The sequence below is a fragment of the Epinephelus lanceolatus genome, chromosome 9 (genome assembly GCF_041903045.1).
Source record: "Epinephelus lanceolatus isolate andai-2023 chromosome 9, ASM4190304v1, whole genome shotgun sequence".
Classification (NCBI taxonomy): domain Eukaryota; kingdom Metazoa; phylum Chordata; class Actinopteri; order Perciformes; family Serranidae; genus Epinephelus; species Epinephelus lanceolatus.
Genome location: NC_135742.1, coordinates 18,714,334 through 18,741,263, shown reverse-complemented (window position 1 = coordinate 18,741,263; position 26,930 = coordinate 18,714,334). Strand labels below are relative to the sequence as shown.

Genomic DNA, 26,930 nt, shown 5'->3' with positions numbered 1-26,930 from the left:
TTAGTCACTCATTAGGCATAGAAGCTTTATTTGATTTGATTTGCCGTTTCCACTTAGAACAGAGTCACTTTTGAACAAAAGTGTTGGAGTTTTACAACAGCAAAGGACTCTTTTCACACCAGAACAGAAAGGCAATGACAACAGTTTGGACCAGGGAAGACACAAATGTCCTTACAACACAATTTGCAAGCCTCTTCAAGTCCGCTAGTTTGTGTGGCTCCATTCTTAATCTGTATGGGATTGTAGCAGTGCAACATGTATAAAATAAATGAATTTGGAGGTGTGTCTTAAAGGGTCAAAACATTTCCAGCTGAGATGCACCCATGCTCTTGAGAACAATATAACAAATAACCGAGAAGATGCACAAACCTAATGGACCCTGTTGGTAAATAACAACATGTAGAAGTGTCTGGTTCATGCACACAACTGAAAATACGAAAAGAAGAAGCAGTATGATATCTCAGATAAGTTATAAGTTAAGAAATTATTTTAAATTACTTTGCAATAGTTTAAATAATTTACAATTCATCGGCAGTATACTATTTGCAATTTCAGTATGTACAAACTTTCCACGATATAAAACATTTGAACATGAAACCACACTGAAGTGAAAGAAGTACTGTTTGAACTCTAAAACTTGAACTCAGTTCCACATTGAAGCATACGATACAAAAATGACTTCCTAGCTGATACTCAGTCACTCAATCACATGAGACTTTTTTTTTCCCCAATTTTTTTTTTTAGAAATGGCACAGTTACTCACAAGACACATACATTCACAAATCCAAAGAAGTTTCCCGTTTTGGTTTGTACATTACCAAACTAGACAACAATGTCCTTACAGAATACATTCTCAGCAGAAAATGCCACACTGATCAGAAGGTGTGTGGATGTTTGACTTGTATGCGATTGTTTTCATGCATAATGTGTAAAAACTTGCGATAAAAATATGTCCATTATCATCCTGGGTACTGTTTCAGAGTACTTCTCCATCTTAAAATGAAATACTGCAGGGTATAAAATGAGGAAAATGAAAGTGTGCTAAATGATACAGCAGAAATCCAGGGGGTCAGTAACATTCAGGAACATGAAACACCTAGTAAGGTAGACACCAAAGAGTCACAGCTAGATATTAAACTAAACACTTATTGTATTATTTTCCAAGTGTCAAAGCACTGCTGTTACATCGAGACCTCCTGACTCCGAATTATGATGTTGAGCCTTTTCTGACTTGAAATAAAATGGGCCTCTGAGTGAGTGTTAAGCAACTTGATCACCTGTTATTATGAAAGACACAACACCGTGATACATCTCATGATGACTCATATATACTGCACTACAGCAGTGAGTATAGGCGCACACACAGACAGAGGATACACTCGTACCCAGATGTACTGTATTTTTATACTTGGCTATCACGACTCAGCACCCACCACAAAATCCAATAAAATTGTCACGTTGGATTTCTAACCATTAGAAATGACTTGTAGCGTTGATTGCTTTTCTGGTTTTCTTACAGATTTTTTTTTTTTTTGTCAGCAGATGCTTGTCTGGAAATTTGAAACACACAGACATTGTTAAAGTTTTCTCGTTTAGATGCAAAGATAAATGGCGTGATTGGTGTTTTTCTCGGCTAGCCAGGCCGCACTCTCGCTGCCTATTTCTTGGTGGTTTTGAAGAGTGAATCGATGACATATCGATACACAAAGGAGATTATTACTGGGAGAAAGCCCCGTAAGAGATTACTGCTGAGGAAACATATGGGGGATGGTTCATTTGTATTGAGTAAACACATTGTAATAACACTTTTTAAACACATTCTGCTCGAGGCATGTTTCAGGAACACCCGCAGTGATCTGACCAGGGGTGCATATTGTCAGAAAAAAAAAATCTCTTGGACAGATTTGGACAAACAACGGCAAGCTACTTCACACCAGCCTACAATTTGAGTGGTTTAAGATACACAGACTTATTTTAATTAAAACAACCTTTGAAAAAACTGTCACTAGAATACCAAAAAATGATGTACGGATACGTTTAGCAGAAAGTTGATATGCTGTGAGGAATCGACCCCCCGTGAAGTGGTAAGCCTGAAAACAGTGCATTGATCAGTGGAAAAAGCTTTTTTTACAGCACAGGAAGTAAAGAAAACAAACACTTGAAAAACTATTTTGATCCCCAAAACAGGAAACAAAACAAAACCTCATTCTCTTCGTGCTCCAACTAAACACTCTGTTGTGTCTCCCAACTCTTACCTCAACACCTTTTCTCCCCCATTTGAGCTCTCAATTCACTATAGCCCTAAATAAAGTGAAAGGAGCAGTGCAGCTCCCCTCCTGAAATAAATGCCAAAGAGAAAAGAGTGAGAGCACAGACCAAGCCCCTAGCGGTGGCGGTGGTGGTGACTGTGCTCCCTGACGCCCCTTGCAGGCTCTCAGGTGGCGTCATCTTCATCGTCGTCCAGGTGATAGTTGAGGGTGATGACGGCGCTGATGAATTCTCCCAGCTCCACAAAGTCAGCTGTGATAATGTTGATGCCACTCTCCCCGGGTCTCTGCGATCTGATCCACTGCATCATGCCTGGTAAGGCCCTGGGAGGACGCACAAAAACACACACAGACACACGTTAGGGGGAAAGAGGGAGAGGGGGATATGAAGTCACAAAAGATCTAGAAAGGGATAGAAGAAGGGATGATTCATGGTCGCCTGGTTTAACACAGAGAGGGGCACGCTGTGATAAAAGATGTCTGTGACGCAGCATGGGATGTCTGCAAGCCAGCTGTGAGGATGACACTCTGACGCTCACTGGACGTGTTCATGTGAGCCATGCACCGGGGGGAGGGTGTTGCTCCTGCAGATGCCTCGCCCTGCTTTCTGCACGGCAAAAATCCTACAAGTCGTCTCCTTCACACGCCTCGCTTTCTTGTTCTATCGAGTCCTGCGCTGGCAAAACGAATGGGCGGAATTTTGAATGATGTCTGCATCAAAGTAACCAAACGCCTGGTGAGAATGGCTGATAGTGGGGTTATCAAATGAATAATTCATGGAAGGAAAATTGATGGTTTTGCTGCTGAGGCTTTTAACAAACTGGTGACATTAAGAAGGAGTGATATACAGACAAACCTGGGGGTAAATCAGCAATAAAAATTCCTGAACCAGAACTGAAAAGGGGAGATATAGAAAGAGGGAGGAGAGGGATGAGAAGCATCGCCTCAGGTTTATGGCAGCTGTTCAAAAAAAAAAAAAAAAAACCCTTGAATGAGGTCAGTGTCAAACGCCTGGGGAAACCTGTAGAAACCAACATGCTTCTGGATTTAGTTATAAAACACTGTGATGACTCACATATGACTGTTTATGTGTGTACATGCACATGAAGTTTTGTTTTGAGTTGTTGTGGGTAAATCATGTCATTTATGTGGCCTCTTGCCTCAGGTGTTGCTATAAGTTTGGCTCCACAGCACCTGTGTGCCCACTGAATAATACTGTGTGCTACCTGGGGTGCTCACCCCGCATGTTATCCAATCTCACTGTTTTACTGAACATAAAACATTTACAGTTGTTGTTTCTGTCTCTCTGTTAAATGAAACACACACATAAGCAGATGTACACACCTTTCTGTGATTGTCTCTCTCAGTCCGCTGGCCACGCCCTTCATCACAGTGCTGGCCTTTGGTGTCAGGACCACCTGGGAGACAAAGAAGGTCCCCTTCCTCCTGCAGGACACACACCAAACATTTACAGTTACATTTTTTCTGTTCTTTCTTTCTTTCTGTCTTTTTTACATAATATGTATCCCTGTAAAGCACTTCATGACATCTGCTGCAGAGAGGTGCTGCACATATGAATAAACTTTGATTTACATCAGAATCAATTACTTAAAGGATAACTGGTATTTTTCAAGGGCACCATGGTGATGCAGTGGTTAGCATTGTCGCCACACAGCAAGATTCTAACCCTGGGGTGGGGGAGCCCTTCTGCGTCTACATCAAGCTGGAACGACCATCGTTAAACAGAGGGGTGGCTTACGACACTACTTATCCCCCACCTACAATGCAATCTTGGGATCCCTCCCCAGACGACTTCACACCCATTCACCCCTGGTCCCGCCTGACCCTAACGACTCACATGGTGGCCAGATGGGTCAACGACTCACATTGTGACCTTAATGACTCTGAAACTAAGAGCTCACGTGACCCCTACGACTCTGTAAGGGTTCCCACCTACACAGAGTTTATAGCCTGCAACTTTTATACCAGTCATTTAGAACTGAAGAAGCTTCTTGGATGAGAGGCGAAATGTCTTCAAGAAAAGCAAGCAAGTCCAGTTGCCTACAATGTAGCACTTACAGTTACCATGACCTGGACCATGACCTTCACTGAAAACCTTCTGTGTTCGTTAAGTTTGCATGTACTCCCTGACTCAGCGTGGGTTTTCTCCGGGTACTCCAGCTTCCTCCCACAGCCCAAAGACATGCAGGTTAATTGGTGACTCTAAATTGTCCGTAGGTGTGAATGTGAGTGTGAATGGTTGTCTGTCTCTATGTGTCAGCCCTGTGATAGTCTGGTGACCTGTCCAGGGTGTACCCCGCCTCTCACCCAATGTCAGCTGGGATAGGCTCCAGTCCCACCATGACCCTCAACAGGAAAGGCGGTTATGGAAAATGAATGAATGAATGATTATTTCCAACCTGCCCCCTAAGTGACCGCAGACCCTAAGCGCTGTAGCCAGCAGCACTTACTAAAAAAGCTTGTTTTATCCACTGACAGGCTCAAATTGTTATTAGAAGTGTCTGACAACATTATGGAAAGGATCCCGACAGAGATAGGTCATTTTGTTAAAAAGTAAAAACCTTTTTTGTTTAATCGTCGTAAAACACACTTCATTCAAAGTCGAGAAACAAAATAAAACTCACAAAAACCACCTTGATTCATCTTTCCACTGCTCCAACAATCACCAACTGTGGTTTGGTTAAAATAAACCCTTGATTTATCCAGTTAGATATGAAATATCCTGGCTCTATACATGCTGAAATTACTGTTTATTTAAATGTAGTCTGTTGGTTTGGTGATGGCGACATTGGGGCTGTTTCTAGTTAAACAAATAGGATCTTACTCCTTTACAACAAGATCTATCTCTGTAGGGATCCTTTCCATAAATTATCAGACACTTAGAGCAATAATCTGAGCCTGTCAGTGGCAAAAACTAGTATTTTTAGGGAGCGTACTTTGACAGTACAAACATGCTGACTGGTTATATTGCAGCCTGTTTAGCTGCTGCCGGCTGCAGTGGTCTTGCTCAATACTGGACCAGTTTTAAAATAAGTTGTCTCCCATTACTGCCAGCAGTTTTTTCAAAATATATGTATGGAGTATGACATGTATGACTTTTATAGGATAAAAATGTGGTTTTACAATATTTTTGTCTGAACTGTAGCAAAACAGACCCGGCCTTATAAACTTGAGTCTGTCCCTGCCTCACTGAGCGAGTGATAAAATAAGACCATTGATTGTTGAGTGTAGCGGCCTCCCCGCTGGTCGTTGTTTTTTCACAATGTATAGGTGCAAACAGCCCTCATTTACGTCCCCAGGGTGCTTTTACCACGGGGCTTGGGCAGTCCTCAAAGGAGGCTTTTACAGCCACAGTTAAGCACAATGACCATACGAGGTCCATCCATATTCTAGGTTTCAGCCTAGTCTTGTTTACAAGTTAGCCATTGGTGTGTCACTTATTCCAAATATTGCAGGAACTTGTGTATTTCATCCCAGTTCCTATCCTCTTAATTGGTTATTGTTAAGCCATTCATTCATTCATTTTCCAGGGGGCTGGAGCCTACGCCAGCTGACATGGGCAAGTGGCGGGGTACACCCTGGACAGGTCACCAGACTATCACAGGACTAATATATAGAGGCTAGGGATGGGCAGCACAAGCAAAAACACTATTCGAAAATCATGGCAACTATTCGACGATTTTTCGAATAATCGCCTGACAGACGGGGGTTGTCGCGCTGCTTCCGTTGCCGGTGGAGCCGCTGTGATTGATTAACAGGGGGGCGAGCTGCAACGGGACTCGCGGTGCAGACGTGTCACGCTGCTGACGTGCCCGGTGGAGCCTGGCCATACGGTCCCTCGCTGCCTCCTGCGTGCCTCGCTCTCAAATGACTGTGCATACTTGTTGTAGACTTGTGATATGCAAGCTTTGCCTCACAGAGTTTGCACTGCACCTCATTTTCATTTATTTTGTCGAAGTTGTTCCACAGGGAACTTTTTGATGACTGTAGTAGTCTCTGCATGTTTCTCCTGTTTGTAGAAGAGCATCAAACTAGCTGGTAGCCCATCTCACACCGCTGTAGCAATCCTATACTGCCCTCGTGCGGTTAGGAGCTGAATTGCATGTCAAATAAAGGGGGGAAATAAGACAGCGAATAGTAATAGTCACATTAAAAAATCGATTTTTCAAAATAAAACGACTATTCGAAAATTCGAAAATCATGACCCATCCCTAATAGAGGCAGAGAACAATTCACACTCACATTCACACCTTTGGGCAATTTAGAGTCACCAATTAGCCTGCATGTCTTTGGACTGTGGGAGGAAGCTGGAGTACCCGGAGAAGACCCACAGTCAGTACGTTTACATGCACAGCTTAATCGAGCTATGCTCAAAATTTGATTTTGGCATCTAATCGGACTTCTGCCCTTGTCCCAGTTTACATGCAACTGAGAAAATCGAAATACTGACGGGAACGTGTCCTCCTCCTCAACACTAGGTGGTGATATGCGTCGTTTCAGCGGATTAATACGGACCCCTTTTAGGTTGACCTATTACGTCACTTAATAATAAACAACTGGGGTCAGGCGGCAGACCGGCATTTTCGAACAACAGCAAGATGGATAATCATACAGCTTTGTTCATCTCGTACGTAATGTACGCGTTACTGATTGTGCAGATAAGAAGCACGCTATCCCTCGTGGTCATGGTGATTTCGAGAGGCAGAGAAGAACGCCGTATGCTGTTGGAGGGCTACAACAATAGCATGTCTTGTCTGTTCTGGGATCATACGCCAGCACAGGGGGTGTGGCGCATGCGCACATGCATTGTCTAGTTTAACTCCGATTACGGCGTATACACGCCGGAGAAAATCGAATTCCAATCGAATTATCTGGGTGTCTTAATCGGAGTTGGAGAACTCCGATATTAGTCGGAGTAACACGTTTAACATGCACTTCAGTTGTCCAGTTATAGTCGGATTAAGGAAACAATTCGGTTTTTTCAAGTGTCATGTAAACGTACTGACTGACACAGGGAGAACTTACAAGCTCAATACAGCAAATTAAATTGCTACGTCCTGAACTCTGAGCAAAGTATAAGCATCAAGAAAGTAAATCAAAATCATGCTAGAATGACCCGCCATGGTTGAACAAAGTACAGAGATTTTGTCCCCTTTAACCTGCTCACTGAGAAACAAAAGTAGACGCTGACCTTCGATCGGTGACAGACGCCTGGAGAAACTGCACAAGCTTCTCTGGATCAGTGGTGTTGGCCCAGGGAGAGGGCATCATCTGGCCTGGCCACAGGAAGGGCACCTCCAGGGCCATGGGGTGGTGATAGAAGACGAGCACCTGGTACTCCTTCTCCCACAGATACTGCAGAGTCACCTGGGGATGGAGACATAAAGGGGGGGACATGGTGAGAGGTGACAAAAGAAAATCAAAAGGTGATAGGTGATTAGTAAATACAAAAGAACCCCCTCTGTGCTGCTGAGTGACAGAAAACATTTTGTACCTGGCAGTTTATTTAGTAAGCTTTATGTTTATTTGAATGGAAGCAAATAGAAATAAGTGGATATAATTGCATGATGTGATGCATCACTCTGATTATTTAGCAGCTTTGTTCCACACTCAGTTCTGATTGACCATAGAAATTGTCAGGTACATTATTCCTGAAGACAACCGGTGTTTTACGTCTAATCATAGTGTGTTGCTTTTTGAGAAGAGAACTAAAGAGAGCTGGAACACAATTTGAATGTGTATTTTTGAAGCTATTGCAGGCTATTCAAGAGGCAAACATATTGAAAACATTTCACAGAGGACTGAACAGCAGTGCTTTTTCACTGCTATGGTTGAATTTCTGCAAAAGTGTATGGTATGGACACGTGCACCATATGTTTGTATTCTCTGCTGAAATATTTCTGGCACACGATTGTAGCTAAATCAAGTTAGCTAGTCCCAACAACAGAAAAATCAATACCCTGTGTCAGATGATTAAAGGAAGGAGCCGGGTAATAGGCTGGATGGCGTACAGGGAGGTGGTTATAAAAATAGGCCTTTTCATCGCAACCCCATATATACCACATGGCTTTTGTTTTTGATTTCCCACATGAGGTGATTTGTTTTGTGATAATGAGCTTCCAGTTGTGCATTATTCTTGAAAATAAGCTAAACAACTGCTGGAGAAGAGTGGTGCGGCTGATGAAGTGTTTATAAGAGAGCTGCTGTGAGGTAGATGGGGTGACAAGAGAAGAGCAGATGTACTCATAGACGAAGGAGTGGAGGAAAGGGGAGCGAGGAGTGAATACAGTACCTGCGGAGGAAAGAACACCAGTTATCTGTCTACTCTAAAGACTACCCGAGACGTCCCAGAAGACGTTCATTATTTTTCCAGGATCCACTAGTCGCTGTTGGCCTTTTCCTCTTCTCTACACTTCATCCTCATTCAGCAGCAGCACCTGACAGGAAGCTATGATCTCTGGTATTGATTGGTATTCCTTTATCCAGGTTCCCCACATACACCCTCACCTCAGGGTGGGGGGAGAGACCAAACAGTGGAAAGTGAAAAAGACAGAGAGAGGCAACAGGGATACAAATCTGAGCACAAGAGGAGTTCCCTACTTGACATCTATGCTAAAGGGCATTCTCTGTGTACAGTGATTAGTGATGTGATAACCATCGTTCTGCATCTTAAGAGATCAAAACACAGAGATCATCACTGGTGTGCAGGGCGGAGGAAACAATCATTTTCAAAAGCCTTACACACACACACACACACACACACACACACACACGTAATGAGATGTGTTCTGTCTTTTAGTTGTAAAGGTGTATCTGTAATAAATGTTTGGTGCCTGCTTCTAGGTCACACAAAGAAGTATTTCACTGTTGGAAAGATGATCTTTGCATAAAACTGGGCTACTTTTGACATTGGTATTACATGACCAGGGAAAACAGAGAAAAAGGGCTGTAGCATTTACCTTTGTCAGAGGGGTAGAAAAACGACAATAAGGGCTGCACCCTAATAGTCGACCAAATGTTAGTCAACTAGAAAGGTCATTAGCTGGCAAGATTTCACTGGTTGCTCAGTCGCAGAAAAAAGAAAAAAAAGAAAAAAGGTGAAACTCTATTAGGAGCTGCACCTTATCAAAATAAATCAACACCTATATGACTGGACCATATGGGGATTTAATTTGAAAGGACAAGCACAGGAAGTGGCCACGCTCAGCAGTCAGACAGGAGTCACGTTACAAACCAATCACAGCCGTCAGATATCTTTCCCTTCTTCTGTAAATATTCAGTCTGATAAATACGGTAAAGTTGATCATGTTAGTGCAGGGCTACCCAGAGCTTTACATCTGTCCCACAGATGATAGGCCTACACACTTATAAACAGCGCCTGGAAGACGATCTGCTCTGCACTCAGGATTTCAGGTAAATAGGCTGTGATATGGTGCTTGTTAAGGTTGCTGAGCAACCTCAGACACAACCTGCTGCCGCGCTCTTGAAAGCTGGCACAGAAAAGGCACACGAGTAGCGCCCAGTGCCCGACCTCACGTTTCCCAGGCATGTGTACAGCCCCTAATTTCCAGGGCTGGTACCTGTGGTTATTCCACAGGCTAGTTAATAACATGGCGGGCAGGAAATCCAAAGTGTGGGATCATTTTGAGAAGGTGAAAGACGAACCCAGGGTGATATGTAAACTCATCTTCATTGGTCGACTACAAACATGACATATCATCTGAAACATGTCAGTAGCTACATGCCCATTAGCCACTTAGCACAATCATTACTGCTTTGCCGACAGCGTCATTAACAGGCGGCTCGCTCAGTGTGTGACGTGCACTTGTAGATAAAATATAGGCCTATATTAATGAAGGTTCATTAGTACGGTTTTGTATTTCTCTGTAATGTAGCACAGTGTTAACATGTTACTGATACTATTCTTTCTCACTCTATTGAATAATTAAGTTAATATCATAAACATGCGGGTGACTAGTCGACTAATGGCCCTAAATAATGATTATTGATTCTTAGTCGGGGGCAGCCCTAATGACATTTAGCCATTTTGTTAGCATGCAGGCTGCAGTAACACAAGCCATGAAGACTGGGAAAAAAGAATACTTTGCAAGACAGTTAAGATGTTACTTACAGTTTTCAGGTGTCAAGTGTCAAGGTAGTTGGAGATTTGTGATAAGCCTCCTTTGGCAAATCTGGCACTCGAGTTTTTGGAGTGACTTTTTCAACATCTTGCCAGTGTACCATCAGCTTGTTACATGTAGTCACACTGTTGTAGTCACAAAACTAGACCCATCCCTAAGGTTAAATGCCCTTGTTTGGGAGTAACTAATAACTAATGATGACACATAATGAGTTATGCTGGATTACTATGTCTTAATTTCTGGGCTATTTGGGATTTTTGGGGTGATGGTACAGAAAAGTGAAGCATTGGAATACGGATTTGGACATTGCTTACCATGGCAACGACATGAGCTCTGAAGCATTCGAGCCAGCCCTACAGAATCTTAGTTAGATCTGATCAGTACTGCCTAGTTTTACTGTTTGATCAGAGTTTGAGAGCGAGATCTGATTCTGTACGTCTTGTATCCTGATGCTGAAACACAATCTGTAGTTCGATCAACAGTTTTAAAGCCAGCAAAAATTCACAGATTTGAGCTTGGAGATGAGTGGGGAGATCTGGGAGCTGGCAAGATGGATGGCAGTTTAGCATAGGTAATTTACCCATACTAACCACACTGTTTGATACAAAACTGGTTAAATTATTTTGAACTCCCACTCACTCCTTTTTCTACCAATTTAGCTCTGGTTCTTGAACCAGTTTTGTTGAAATGCTCTGAATGGGTCAAAATTAGGTGAATGAACCAGAAAGGAACCTGTTCCATGTTGGTGGAAAAGGGGTATCTGTGAGGTAGAGCTTAGATTCACTGCCCGAGCCCGAACCCGAGTCAGGGCGCAATTTCCTGCCACTATCCTGGGGCTCGGACGGGTCGGGCTCCTCATAACAGACCTAGGCTATGGAACCAACTACTTATTACACCTGGAGGGGGCCTCGACATGTAAGAGGCACATGACGAAGGCTTGCCATGGAAAGAAAGACAAGAGTCAGCCTTCAATGTCCACGTTCGTATCCTTAAAAAAAATGTTGGGTTTAAACCTGGCTCGGGCTCATAATTACAGTTAAAGGGAAGGGCCAGGTCGGGCTCAGAGAGAACATGCACAGGCTCGGGTGGGGTCGGGCTGGATTTTTTGGGCCCGATCTAAGCTCTACTGTGAGGTGTTATGTGTATTTGAATTTGACAGTACCTCCTGAGCAAAGACGACTGGGCAGAGTTTGTCCCCAAACACCTCTTTCAACATGGCCACCAGTTTTTCATGGTGCAGGTTCTGCACGCCGTAGAAGTGGTTGAAGTCCAGGAACACAACCTCTCTGGCATGAGCTGACAGGAAAGTGCTGATCTGCTCTAGACCTTCTCTGACCTAAGGAAGACAAATATGAACAAGACATATATTAATAGTTTGTTTAATGACATAATGATATGAAATACAGACACACAAATGATTGTGATGTACTTAAAATCTTTGAAGGGCCTAACATGATTTAGCTTTCTGTCTGTACTTTGACTCAAATATGCTGCCACATACACAGATATGTGCAAACATCACTTAGCAACCACAAGCATTGCAAAATATTTTCCATCAAAAATCAGCAAAATTCTGCACAGACCGTGGCACTGAAGAGCCCGTGGGCGAAGAACAGCTCGTTGTCGGGGTCGCGGGGCTTGGTAGAGATGCGCAGGTCAAAGAAACGGATCCCAGCCTCCAGTTGGCTGGTGAAGTTCATAGTCTGTGTAGCTAACCACTTCCTCATTAGCTTCTTGGCCACCGTGCCGAAAACAGACACGAAGTTCTGCACCGTCTCCGGCTGCTCGGGGCCCACCGGAGATGCCTCGTCGATGTAGAAACTGAACGAATCATGGGAACCTGGAGAAGACACAGAACATGAGTCTGCATGCAGGTATCGACCGCTGCAGGTTTTATATCTGCAGTGGGACACAGCTGCGAGAGTGGGGTCAGTGCTGGAAAACAGCTCAGCGCCATGGCAACAACACTCACTGTGAGTTCATAACTCACGACCGCGAGTGTTGTTATTCAGGCTACTTGAAAAGTTGTGGTCATGTATAATATCTTTCATCCATCACTTCTGAGACAGAACAAAGCTCTCAGAGAAAAACAATTCTCTACTTAGTATTGGATTTTCTTTTCTCTATAACTTTCGGTATCTATTTTTTATAGTGAATCCTCAAATGCAGTGGTCTGTTGGTGGTTTCCACCTATTTCGTACATCTGCAGCCTGGAACTTTTGGTATGGTCCACACAACAGTATGTTGGCTCAATACTCTTAAATAAGTTATCTCAGTTTGAGCTTAAAGTTAACCCTTGACCTTGGAAGACGCAGTTTGACAAGAACATAAAGTACACCTAAAATGTTGTTACCAACCACATCTCGAGGTCTTCCTCAGCAGATGGAATAACTCAGCTGTCATATTGATTTTAAGTTGGGTCTGTACCAAATGCCTTTTTTACATTAAAAGTTTCTACCGAGGACATGTTTTAAATTAAACTTGAAGGTCTGTCTTGTCGTTACCATCACCCATCACCCTCAATCATTTAAAAAATCCCTAAAAAAAATCCTCAATTTGAATAAAGTGATTTTATTTAATCAAATTTGTTAATGAAGCATTGGATTGAAGCAGAATATTTGGTAAGTTAAAACATGTAGTAAATATTGTAACTGATTATTTAGACCATAAAAATAATGGATGTAGCTACCGTGATGTAAATGCCCTTCGCCACGCTTTATTATAGTCATATAATTGGCTTTTATTGTGTTAGTTAAATTGTAAAGGCATGCTTTTATTTTGAAGAAGAAAAGCCAGGAAGTTAGATTGTAAAGGCGGGTGCTCTTATTTTGAAAGGGTTTGTTGTCGGTAGTAACAAAGAAACCTCACAAATGTTGTGTACAGCGTAAATACATCTTCACAACCAGAGTTAATGTTTAGCATCTGTTTGTCTACATTTAATTTCATATTGTGTTTAATACTATGTTGCTTTATAATTATAATTTAATCATTTTCTCAGAGTTTAAATGGGCATGTGTGTGCTAGAAAAAGGCTACCTTGTTGTGAGCTCAGTGTGCCTAAAGTTTGTTATGCTGAGGAAGAATGGCAATATTTTTAATTTTATTTGTTTGGAGATACATTATTGAAAAAAAGCTTTGTGAACCAACAGTCAGAGAGACCATTAATCAGCTGGGGACGCTACATTTGACATCATCCATTGGTTTATGGATTGGTTTATTGTTTTGAAGCCTAAAGTTCAGCATTAAGGCTGTTACCATGTTGGTTTTTTGGAGTCAGAAGTTTTGGGGTTTTAGGCAAGAGAAATGTAAGCCCTAATAAAATGTAAACGGGTGGGGCGTTGGTGGCTTAGTGGTAGAGCAGGTGCCCCATGTACAAGGCAGCGGCCCGGGTTCGACTCCAGCCTGTGGCCCTTTGCTGCATGTCACTCCCTCTCTCTCTCCCCCTTTCACACTTGTCTGTCCTATCCATTAAAGGCTAAAAATGCCCAAAAATATCTTTAAAAAAACCCTACAGTTGTCATGAATGTTGAATTTAGCTATGGAGACCAAAACCATTTTCTGTACCAGGCGGTAAACATGTTTATTTGGGTATTTTAACATGGGTGTCTGTGGGGAGTGATTGACTTCTGGAGCCAGCCTCAAGTGGCTGTTTAAAAAACTGCAGTTTTTGGCACTTTGGTATTGGCTTTATTTTTCAGTCCTAAGGAGGTTGCTGCTTGTTCTGAGATGTTGATTTAGAATTTGATGTCAACATTGTGAATGAAGTTTTGTACTATTTGGTACTGCCCTATTTGGGAGTCTTTAATTTTTGGTTACACGTGATGGCTGTCTGACCCTCTACCTCTGTAAGAGGACCTCTAAAATCTGGTCTAATCTAATTCTCAATGACTCAGTTTGAAATTTCAAACCCATGCAGAAAAGCTATTTTCTACCTTTCAGAGTTATTTCACACTTGCAAATATGTATTGTATTCTCCTATTGAAAATAAGATCCTTCATTCTGTTTCATCTTATTCCTGAAACGCAATTGTAATAAATTGGACCATACTCATGTTTCATGGATCTTAACAAAACATGAGCGCCTCTGTGATTTGATTCTTAGTGCTGATTTTCTAATGAAAATTTAAAGTTTATTCCAGGACACCATTATTTCTAAGCAGAAATAAGATCCTGTCATCATCAATAAAATCAGAAAGTGTCTGAGGCATTTTCAGTTCATCAGATAATATCTTTCAGAGACAAAGAAAGAGAAAGAAAAACTTCTGGCTTTGACTCATCATGTTCACAGCTATTTCACCCACTTCTCAATATATGAAGGACTCATGCAGCTCTGCTTTACAAGCAGAATTGGAAAGACCTCTACCAGACAAGGTCGCTGAACTACTGCTTGCACTGAGATGTATGCGCTGTGAACCAGCTGACCTACCATCAAATCTCTAGCTCTAACTGTGGCGCTTTTTATCATCTCACAAAAAATATCAAAAGAGTAATAAATCCATTTCTTCTGCAGAAAGCTGAAAGCTGTTCTACGTATGCTACTGAGAACCTGAAAAGACTGATGCTGTTACACTTTTTAAATGTCATTTTTCAGTGCCTTGAGCTTCACAAACACGTTTTCATTTGACGCCATTGTTTTGGAGTGGCAGCAGAGATATCAGGGAAATGGTATCTGAAAACCTCAGATGAACTACAAACAAGCCGAGTAGATTAAAAACACCATTTGTGAGTAAGTGTTAGGCTTTATTATCATTTGGTTAAATTAAGGCTTTAAGCAAAAGCAAAAAGTCATGGGTATTTTAACTGTTATTCTAGGAGCTGTATCCACAGAAAAATACTAAATCCCATCCCGTTAGTGGCAGTAAAAATAACTTTGGGCAGATTGTGAGACTGTGTCGATATATTGATGTTTTCCCAGGTGTCACTTAAGCATTCCTTGCCATCAATCCACTGAGAAATCTGCTAGTGAGGTCTGAAGGTCGTGTGTCCTTCCATGCCTGATTGAGAGTGAGAAATGAGTAATGTGTGTGTGTGTGCGCATGTACATGTTATGGAAATTAGGCTGACAGTAATTTGGGGACCTTCGTGCTCTCATCACTGCAATCAACTCTCATTCTCTTTGTCTCTTCATTATGCTCCCTCACTCAAACAAACACGCACCCTCCCCTCCCTGTTCACCAACGCACACACGTGTAGCTGAAGTGACCTTCAGCTACACTGCAGCGCCAGGTCTTTGCAATGGGCCCAGAGAATGACCATAAGCAGGGCAGACAGCTGAATCCTGGGGCAGGGCGGCAAACAGCATCTCCACAGGCTGAATCCTACCACCAGGGTCACAGTGTAACACAGTATGACCTTAACTAGTCGCAACAGCTGGCTCTGCTGTTGTTGCAGAGAAAGATTTCACTTTGACTCTGAAGGCTGTGCAACATCATCCACTGATATACCATTTTACCTTATTACCTGGTTAGAAATGTCACAAAATGGTGAAAAATAATCAGTCATGATATCTTAAAGTCCCTCTCCAGGCATATTTTAATTTTGTTAATCATTCCAACATAATAGTTAGAAATAAGAGGCTCGATGGAAAACTACTCTTTCTCCCTCTGAGAAATATGCTTTTGGTCGGTTTCGCTTTTGCTTTCTCCAGCGCTGCTCATGCTAGGTCGGCCGGTGAAAGACAAGCGTACATGAAGATGGCTATTGTTAGCATTAGAGGAAACTTTAGGGTGCTTTCACACCTGCCCTGTTTGGTTCAGTTCAATCGAACTCAAGTTCGTTTGCCCCCTAAGTGCAGTTTGTTTGGGCAGGGGTGAACACAGCTGTCACATTCAGGTGTGCACCAAGACCTTCTTGAAGAGGTAGTCTCCGTCCAGTTACAAACGAACTCTAGTGTTGTTTGTGGTTTGCAGTGAGAACGTGTTCTGACCTTGAGCCAAACTAACTGCCTTAATATGCACATTCAGCACATCCAATGCATCAAAACATTGTTTACTAGTTGGAGCCGTGCCTCGTTTTCAAACTGTATGGTTTGACTAAAATGAACAGTGACAGCAATATAGCCTACAATGACCAGCGCTAAAATCAACCTGCGTAGTTGTCCCTCCATTGTGACATTAGAAAGTGTGAAAACACCCTTAGAGAGATTCTGCCATACATGTTTGAGCCTCAGTCGGACTCAGATGCCAATGTATCAGAATGATAAGTTTGTAGTTAGCATCTTTTATTTATGTCGTATGTTAGCTTGTTAGCTTGTAGGCTAAGTGGCAGCAGCTGACACAGTGTTCGTGTTTGTTAAACATAAAATATTATCTGCTACAAAGGGGTTTTTTGGTAGATAGAAGAAGAAGGCTCCAGGGTCAAGTTTACATCCAAAAACTGCATAGTCTACCATGTTTGCTGTCAAAACTTTCACTATCCTGAGTCCACTCTATGCTGGAGGTTTCAGGTTCCTTTGACGATGTTGTGTCAAAGTCTTTTTATTCCGTCAAAATGTGTTTCCCATAGTTACTAGACAGGGATTGGCTTTCACGTTAGTGACATACCAAATCAGTAGAGGAATGTAAAAACATCTCTCTCGTGACAAACTTTGCACAGATACAAGGTAAGATAGTCAAGGTCATTCATTTTAGGGGACATTAATATTAAAAAACAAAACAAAAAGAAAACACATTTTAGAGTGGAGAGAGACTTTATAGCCCAAGGCAATGTCTTCCATTCACTTTTTTAATCCAACCAATAATCCAAAATCCACAGATATGCAATTTCATATCCCATAAAAACAATGAAAGGCATTCTTCACACTTGAGAAGCTGAAACTAGAAACACTATAACAATTATGTGCTTATCAATATAATTAACTAAAATAGCTAGGGACCTACTTGCACAATTAATTAGGACATTTCTGAGATATTTAGTTCAGCTCATATATATTAAATGCAACACTCCCCTCGGATCATTCAACCAACATCTTAGCAGGTCTTCATGAAAGCTGAACACCCAAGGCATTTGCATTACTAAAGAGCATTGCGTTGAATATGTATGACAAAAAGCCTGTGCATTGTGCCCGTGGAGAAGAAACACAGAGACTAAAGGACCACACATTTTGTCAGGTGTGCAAGAAATCTACAAGACTCTGCAGAGACTGCTGTACACGGAGATGGAAACTGAATCCCAACACAATCAAGCACTGCTATGTGAGCTCTGAACATGATTAATTATTGTTTATGTTATTATGACATAATTTGTTATAACGCTGTGCAGTGTCTCAAGGGCAACACATTCATTTGGAAATGTGTGGAAACAATTTTTGAAATGAAGTGTGCGACCAATAGATTTTCATCCTCATGCAGATCTTCTGAAATAATCTCTAAAACGTGCCTCAGACTAAGTTGTTTCCTTTTTATTCCTGTCTTTCGGAACTGAACCACAACATGCACTGGACCATATATAATGTTTACTGGGTTTTTATTCTTTCTTAATATGTAGAAGTGCCAGAAATAAGACTAGAAAGTAATTACTGCTGCCACAGAGCTTACTAAGAAATCCAAATAATTACTTTCCTAGTGATCTTGACCACAGTGAACAAACCTCTTCCTCTCTTAAAAAACAACTTATTTATTGGTAAAGACCTGCAGAGTGATTAAACTTTGGTTATATATGACCACATTAATTCCAAAGAGCAGTGTGTAGGATTTAGTAGCATCTAGTAGTGAGGATTATAGATCGCAACTGGCTGAAACCCAGCCAACATTTGTATGCAGGGCCAATGTGGGTAGTGAATGAACTTAAATGGGCCCTATATGGGATTGTCTGCTGGTTCCATATTGGCATCAAGCCAGTTGCCTGCATGAGTGGGTTCCAGAAGAGATGCCCATTTTGGGCCCATACCCACTTGGTGTTCAAGTAGCCCTAGCATAACCCATGTGGGCAATTTGCATGGGGCCAATATGGAACTCCCATATAGGTCCCATTTTTCAGCCCATTTACTACCCACATTGGGCCCCACATAAAAATGTTGGCTGGGAACTTCGTCAATGTGCCAAGCGTGAACCCCCAATTAGGATTCCTTTGGTCGTCATTATTCAGGTGGCTTTTATTGGGGGCTGAATCATCTGCAGAGGTCACTTCCTCTCCAAAAAAATGGACCAGACAATTAAAAATTTTGAATTAAGCAGTGTCATGTTACAAATCAGTGTTTTTCCGTCATCACAGATGGGCTGCTAGCGAAGCGCATCCTAATGTTCATTCAATCATTTCAGTACCTGCTTATCCTGCTGGGGGTCGCAGGGAGGCTGGAGCCAATCCCAGCTCACATTTGGCGAGAGATGGCGTGCACCCTGAACAGGTCGCTAGATTATCGCAGGGCTGACACATAGAGACAGACAACCATTCACACTCACATTCAGAACTACGGCCAATTTAGAGTCACCAATTATCTTTGGATTGTGGGGGGAAGGCGGAGTACCCGGAGAAAGCCTACACTGACACAAGGAGAACCGCAAACTCTGCACGCAAGAGCTTCCCCACCCTGCGTTAGAATTCTCCACCCCAGGTTTCGAACCTGGAACCCTCTTGCTGTGAGGTGACAATGCTAACCACTGCACCACCACGCCACCCTGGCATCCTATTGTGTCTAAGTATTTTCTCTAATAATTTATGATCCAGAAGTTCAAGAGGTTTTTTATCGGAAGTGAATTATCAGCAGCAGTTCCAACGATTTAAACAGGTAAAAACAATGAAACACTGAATAAAGCAATGTCACGTACAAAAGAAGTAGTGTTTTGTTTTTTTGTTTTGTTTTTTAATGCTGCTCATCATGGAGGGACTGCTAACTATGGTGTCTGACTCAAAAACGCAAACAGCGCTATCTACAGCTAGTGTTTGATTTGTCGGTTCTGAGCTGAAGTAGAAACATAGTGGACTCTGTAGATGTAAATGGTTCATTTTAAGTTAATGAAAACATGACGAATCTACATTCAGATGATTATATACTAAAGAAAACACATATTATATTCCATTTGGAGTGACCTGATTATTATAAACGATACCCAAACTGTCTCCTCTCATGCTGTCTGATAGCTTTAGCTGTGGTAGATGTGAAGACGTGCGCACGGACAAACACAAAAATGCACTGAAAAACATCAAAATCCTTGATTTACATAAAGAACCTCAGCTTTGAATGTGAACTTTGCAAACTCTTCCTCCCTCACATCGGCGACATAATCACATCACCGGGGCGACGAAGATGTGAGGAAAGTGGAAAGAGAGACAATGAGCCGGAGTGCAGCAGAGAAACAGATAAAGGCTGAAACAAGCCGAGATAATGATAACACGCCGATTCACTTGATGATGATGACGAGGATGACGGCGGTGGTGCCTATGACTGTTACCTCAGAGAATTGATCTGCTTTAACTGAGTCATTCTGACTGAATGAGACCGGCCCATTCAGAGAGGACCACTGGTGGTTTATGACCTTTTTCATGACAAATCATTACTGCTCACCATGGACTCTATTTTAGGATGGAGAACAGAGAAAATGACAAGGAAATGGAAAGTAACAGGGTGGAGATGAGCTAAATGATACTAAAAGACAGATATGGGCTCCAGACTCCCCATCCTACCTCCTCCACGCTTCCCCTGCACGGATTTTTCTATATGATTTTTATAGTAATTCAAGTGTTGCTCATTCCAGCTCTCTATTTTTCAAACTCCTGTTCAGTTCGCTCCAGTCTCACTTTGTCTCCTGCCTTGCTGCTCTCTACCATCCATTTGCAAGTAGCAGTGTTCACAAAGCACGCACATTTCCGATGAGGCTTAATTATTTGACTTTTAGAATCAAGATAAATGTCCTCCTGCGTGAAAACTCAATTAACAGCCAGTCGTGAGGCAAAAGCAGCCCGTGGAGAATCCATACCTAATCATTCCTGCCTGTTTCTAAGATATTTTGACAAAATATTTACTCGAGCAGCTTATAAAATTGAAAAGTTGAGATGTTTTGTTGTGAGTGTAACACCAGACTTTGCTGTCAGTGGCACCGGATCAAACACAATGACTTTGGTCAAAGTAAAGTTGAGCTAACAGAGATCTGGGTGGGTTGTGACTCACGAGGGCATATCCATTACAGAAAAAAGCGGTGTCATTCCCACCTCTTTACCACCCATTTGCTTCATTTCTCCAGGACAAATATTCTCCCTCTCTTTGTCTTCCTCTCTACCAAACTATTTTCTCCTCCTTTGTTTGTTTTCAATTTTACATCCTCTGTTTTTCAGTGGCTTTTAAGCTGGCTGATTTCCTGCCCTTCAAGCATCTCGTTGCACTACCAGTGTTTATTCTGGCATCTGATACCATTCATCCTCCTTGTTCGGGGGCTTAAGTGGCAGCAGAATGGTCTAGTTGAGGGACTGATGGACAGATTTACAGCTAAAAGTCCAGGCCGGCCTTTTCTCTGCCCCGAGGGAGCCGGCAAGACCGAAGACGCCTCTTCTGCAATGGATTTGTTTTTATTGCCTGCAAGGCCATCTCAGCTTAATACAATTGCAGTCACCCTTCCCCCCTGGCCTAAGGTATGCTATTCATTTCTTACCTCTGGTAAAGCCTTAAGCTGCTACAGTCAGCCATTGGAGAGGTTAAGTACGGCTCCCTCGAGCCCTGTAAATCTGACACTTTTGTTCTATGTGGTCATTTTAGTATCTGTGAGGGGAAGTCATTTATCCCAACCAGTAGTTTGCCAGTTTTGAATGAACTCAGATAAAATGTAATGTTCTCTGCTGTTAAATTAATTAATTTTAGGTATAATTCTGAATGAAGTGCTATTTTTCTGATACTGTATACACTGAAATAATAATGTTACTCAGACATAAAAATTAACTTTAGGCCAGTTCAACAACTTGCTTTAATGGAATAGTTCGGATTTTATTAGGTGGGCTTGTATGGGATACCTATCCATATTTAGTGTATGACATACTGTAGTGACAAAATGTCTAACAAAGCCACTGAGAGGCAAACGGGTGAACTTGTTCCAGACGCGTGTTCTAGGCTAACAATAAACTAGTGTCCAGTGCACATTATCTATTTGGACTTGGTGATCCATTTATTGTCAATACAATATAAACATGCTCACCATAACACAGAAGGGCGACAGCGTTGTCCATATGTAATCATTATCCATTCAGCAAACACACGCCAATCCTTCATGCTTTTCAACATGCTTCCAAAACATGGTCAAAAAACTGTTTGCTTCCTGTTCCACACACCTGATTTCCATCACCTGGAGCTTACCTATATGGACTTCACACATGAATGCTGCCCCCTGTGTTCAATTTCATAACTGCATGTGTGTTTTAGGGTCTTTATACTTTTGTTTAGATGAGGAGAATATGCAAGAGTGCCAACTTGGAAGCTGAGCAATGTGCTGCTCTGAAGGGGAGGCAGCAGCAAAACATATTTCAACCCCCTAAAAAAAATCTACAATAATTTAAGTGTATGCTACACTGAAAATGTTGCTTTACATCAGGTAGTCCATTTCAATGGGAAAGCCATTCATGGCTTCAGTTACCCTCCTATGCTTTCGTCAAAGCAACCAGACTCCATTGACAAAAGCAGTGATTTTTGTCACACAATAGGCTCATTTGAGACAAACTGTGCCTTGCCTAGAACATGGACAAGATCAGACGGCTGCAGCAGGGGGCAGTGACAAAAAGCTACGGTCAAGTCAGACAGTTTCCAGCAGCCTTCAGTCTGCACAGGAAGTCTCGGAAACACTCACATCCTGTTAGATCTGATGTCAGTTATTAAGATGATATCAGACTCATATATCCGTTTGTTCAGTCTGCAATTGTTTTGATAATGACAGAGTAGCTATTCTGTTCACAGAATAAATTGCAGTTGGTGGAGAGCAACTGCAGTGCCTGGCTCTAAAAACTACAGCGCCTCGCTCTTGCAAGATTATTGCTGTCCAATTCTGTATGACGTCAGAGCAAGTCAAGATGACGTCGCACACAAATCTGACCGTCATGCATTGTGCGGCGATCACAGTTGATTGAATTGGCGCAGGTCTGGTTCATCTCAAACAAACCTAATAAGACAAACTAACTTATCAAGGCAGCAGTAGAGCAGCAGCTCCTGTATTCAGTGATGTTAAAGCATTGTGTTTCTCACTGGAGTTTGGCTTTGAAGAGAACAACATAACGGCTTCATTTCCTTGTTGGAAATTGAAGTCTGAAGGCGAGGTAAAGTGTAGCATACACTTAAACTGATATTGACTTTTATAGGTGGCTAAAATACAAATGGTTGCTGACCCTTCATTAGCAGTACATCGCTTAGCTTCTTTGTTGGACTCCAACCTGCTTCTCCAAACTGGGGGCATGCCGACTGACACCTATTGAAGGTAATACACTGACTATGGATACGTACAAACAAGTCCACTTCAAAGGATCTGAGCTCTCCCTTTAAAGTCGCATTGATCAATATCAAGTATATTAGCATTGAAAGAAACTGCTTTATAATGTAAATGGATTAACTCCTGTTTTGGAGTTCTTCTGACCCCTAGCTGCCAAAAATCAGTGAACGATTGAACGTGAATGATCACCTACACCCTTTATTCTGTGAAAAACAACCTAAGCTTATTGTGCACACCTGTAGGACACATACATTCTCATGCCAGTCAGCAAATACGCGAATTCATAAGTCGACACCCATCCCAAAAACACTGAAAATCCATTTTAATTACTACAGTAGGAAAACTCTAGCAGCAATTCCCTTCCCTCCAGTAAAGCTTGTTTCATGGCGAGAGAACCACAGAGAAACAGATTCACACACAGTATCTCTGGCAGCACACCTTTGCTGACCACCTCAGTCAGACAAACGTGCAGCTTGGAAGTCTGCAGCACTCACCCAGCAGATCTAACAATAGCCATGGAAAAACAGCCCATCATGTCCCCCACTGATCAGCTCGGGGAGAGGAAAATGATAACTACTCCCTGCCACTTTCCCTCCTTCTCTCCCTTTAATGACCTTCGTCTCTAATCTGTTACCTCTTCCTCCTTCTATCCTCTCCTGCTCGTCCCCCTCACCCTTTCCCCAATTAGCCATAGGGTAGAACTGATGTGGGTCAGCTGACTTGTAGACTCGATAGGTTGGCACAGTGTGAGGCCAAAGTGGCATGTGGGACCAAACACAGAGAGCTGAGTCATGTCTGGAAACAAACATCTTCTTATCTTACAAAAGGTGCGTCTAACCCAGCAGAGGACTGGCAGGATTATGCTCATGAAAATTCTATTTTTGAATGATACAACAAAAATGTATGTTGAATGCTCTGATCAAAAAACCCAAACAAAATCTGTCACCTTCTGTTTTAAAAAACTGTTTTTGTCTATGGTTCTGATAAAAGCCAGTCTGACGTTGCCAGACTGTGATCTACACTCACTGGCCACTTCATTAGGTACACCTTTCTAGTACCATGTTGGACCCCTTCTGCCTTCAGAACTGCCTTAATTCTTCGTGGCATAGATTCAACAAGGTGCTGGAAACATTCCTCAGAGATTTTGGTCCATATTGACATGATAGCATCACACAGTTGCTGCAGATTTGTCAGCTGCACATTCATAATGTGAATCTCCCGTTCCACCACATACCAAAGGTGCTCTATTGGACTGAGATCTGGTGACTGTGGAGGCCATTGGAGTACAGTGAACTCATTGTCATGTTCAAGAAACCAGTTTGAGATGATATGAGCTTTGTGACATGGTGCGTTATCCTGCTGGAAGTAGCCATCAGAAGATGGGTACACTGTGGTCATAAAGGGATGGACACGGTCAGCAACAATACTCAGGTAGGCTGTGGTGTTTAAACCATGCTCAGTTGGTACTGAAGGAGGATGGTACCTGAACCGTTGATACAAGGCAGGATGGATCCATGCTTTCATGTTGTTTACGCCCAATTCTGACCCTACCATCTGAATGTCGCAGCAGAAATCTTTTTCCAATCTTCTATTGTCCAGTTTTGGTGAGCCTGTGTGAACTGTAGCCTCAGTTTCCTGTTGTTAGCTGACAGGAGTGGCACCTGGTGTGGTCTTCTGCTGCTGTAGCCCATCTGCTTCAAGGTTCAACGTGTTGTTGGTTCAGAGATGGTCTTCTGCAGACCTTGGTTGTAACCAGTGGGTATTTGAGTTACTGTTGCCTTTCTGTCATCTTGAACCAGTCTGGCCATTCTCCTCTGACCTCTGGCATCAACAAGGCATTTTCACCCAGAGAACTGCTGCTCACTGAATATCTGCTCTTTTTCGGACCATCCTCTGTAAACCCTAGAGATGGTTGTGTGTGAAAATCCCAGTAGATCAGCAGTTTCTGAAATACTCAGACCAGCCCGTCTGGCACCAACAACCATGGCACCTTCAAAGTCACTTAAATCACCTTTCTTCCCCATTCTGATGCTCGGTTTGAACTTCAGCAGGTCGTCTTGACCATATCCATGTGGCTAAATGCACTGAGTTGCTGCAACATGATTGGCTAATTAGCTATTTGTGTTAAGGAGCAATTGGACAGGTGTACCTAATACAGTGGCCGGTGAGTGTAATCTGCAACCTGTCAGTTCATTTTTGATTTCCAGAGGGTGTTATCAATGGCAGTAGATCAAAATGCCTCTGGACACAATTCGATAGACCCAAACCCCACAGAGCAATGAAACACCTGACATAGTGCTGAGAAACCAACAAATGCAAACAGACTACTACAGTGTGCAGAGATGAGCTACGATGGTGTAGCATCAACATGTTGGTGAATGACTGTTGCTGTCAGGATTTGAAAATAGTTTAGCTACTCATATCACAAGATCACCTCCCCTGTGTCATCTGTGCACAGGCAATAAGGACCCTTGGAATGAATCTCATAAAAAATATATTGACCTTTCTTTGAGCGCCGCAAGGAAGTGCATTTCAATCCACTGGAAATCTGATCACCCCCCCCAATAGTACGACATTGGTTAAATGAAATGACAGGCTACATCCCAATGGATAAAATCTATAACATAAGATATAAGAGTCAGGACTTTTTGAAAACATGGCAACTGCACATATATTTTATGGCAAGAAGGGCAGCTCTGGAGACTATTGGTTGATACACTGTATTATAATGCATTTGTTGTTTGTGGTCATATATGGCAATGTCAAGCTTTCAAGTGCAAGAGCAGAGAAAGCTATGCATATTTGTATGATGTATTTTCATTTGCCTATTTTTTGTTTAACTCAGTATAAACGTGTGAATGACCTGAAGTGGGCCATGTCGGGTGGAAATCCATTTGAATGGGGTTGGGACCAGGGAAGATAAAAAATGTCTTTTCACAGCTCTTCTTCTTTTTTGGGGACACAATTCAGTCAGGATTCACAACAGCACTGAATCAGCTTCCCTCAGGGTGACAAATCATTTATTGATGTCTTTGGACTTTGAAAATGATGCCATTTTAATTCAGCTGGAGTTCTTGGAGACAATCCGACAGAAAAGAACAATCAATGCTGTAAAATGTGTAAACCATGATGCTGGCACTCAGACTTCACAGTGATTTGCCTCTTAGCTACAACACTGATCAGTTAAGGAAAGGATTGATAGCTTTTCTTTTCCTCTGTACCCATGTCCCTGTGGCGTACCACAGGGTTACATTTCAGAGCCCATTTTTTTCTGATGAAATGAGCCTTCAGTGGGATCTATTTACAGAAATTGTGACATTTCTTATCCTTGTTAGACTGAGAATCTGCAGCTTAGTGAAACCTGCTCACCCTCATATTCAAATCCCAGCTGTGTCATAAGTGGTAGGTTTTTCCACCTTGGAGTCAGAACTATTGAGAAATTAAAACTGTTTCTCTCATTTAGGGACCTAGAGACATGCATTTATCTCTTCACCTATTGATTACTGTAACTCTTTGTGTGGGAGTTAGTCAGTCAGTCGGTCTTGTCTCGCCTGCAGCTTGTTCATCATGCAACAGCAAGGCTCCTCAGGAAGAGAGACCATCCCTCCCCTATGCTGGCCTCCCCTTATTGGCTGCCAATTAAATAAAATTGATTTTAAGACCGTGAGTAGACACCAGTGTATATTTCCACTTCCAGAACCCTTCGATCTTTTTTTTTTTTTTATCAGTGTTTCCAGTCCATTCTTTTTGTGTTATGTACATAAAATATCTTCACTTGACTTAAAATTTAATTACCTTTAGAAGTGGTTACCGGTATGTTACATACATACTGTATGGAGGTAAGTACCTTTAGTGCCTCCACCTCAGTCCAAATGATGGACTGAGGCAATATCCCTGGGGCTATTAACCTCTATACCTATTGTGAGTTTTAATTGCCTCCCTCAGTTACACAAACCATAAAACTAACACATTAACTGACTAACCATTTAATCACCCTGACAAACTCAGTTTACAGCAGAGGTGACTGCCCACAATCACTATACATTATCATTACTGTGGCTTTTAATCTATAGAGGCCAGCCAGGTAGATCTCAGTCAAAGGTAA

At 42.2% G+C, this 26,930-nt stretch overlaps 1 protein-coding gene across 1 annotated transcript in view; it reads right to left on the bottom strand.

Moving 5' to 3' along the window:
• The window catches only part of plcxd3 (phosphatidylinositol-specific phospholipase C, X domain containing 3), a 29,255-nt gene continuing 2,325 nt past the window's right edge, over positions 1-26,930 (bottom strand). The window contains exons 2-6 of the mRNA XM_033620585.2: positions 12,013-12,269; positions 11,592-11,765; positions 7,480-7,655; positions 3,612-3,713; positions 1-2,591 (exon numbers count right to left, since the gene is read on the bottom strand). Coding sequence (XP_033476476.1) covers positions 2,435-2,591; positions 3,612-3,713; positions 7,480-7,655; positions 11,592-11,765; positions 12,013-12,269 — 866 coding nt within the window. The 3' untranslated portion in view covers positions 1-2,434. The remainder of the gene's footprint in view (positions 2,592-3,611; positions 3,714-7,479; positions 7,656-11,591; positions 11,766-12,012; positions 12,270-26,930) is intronic.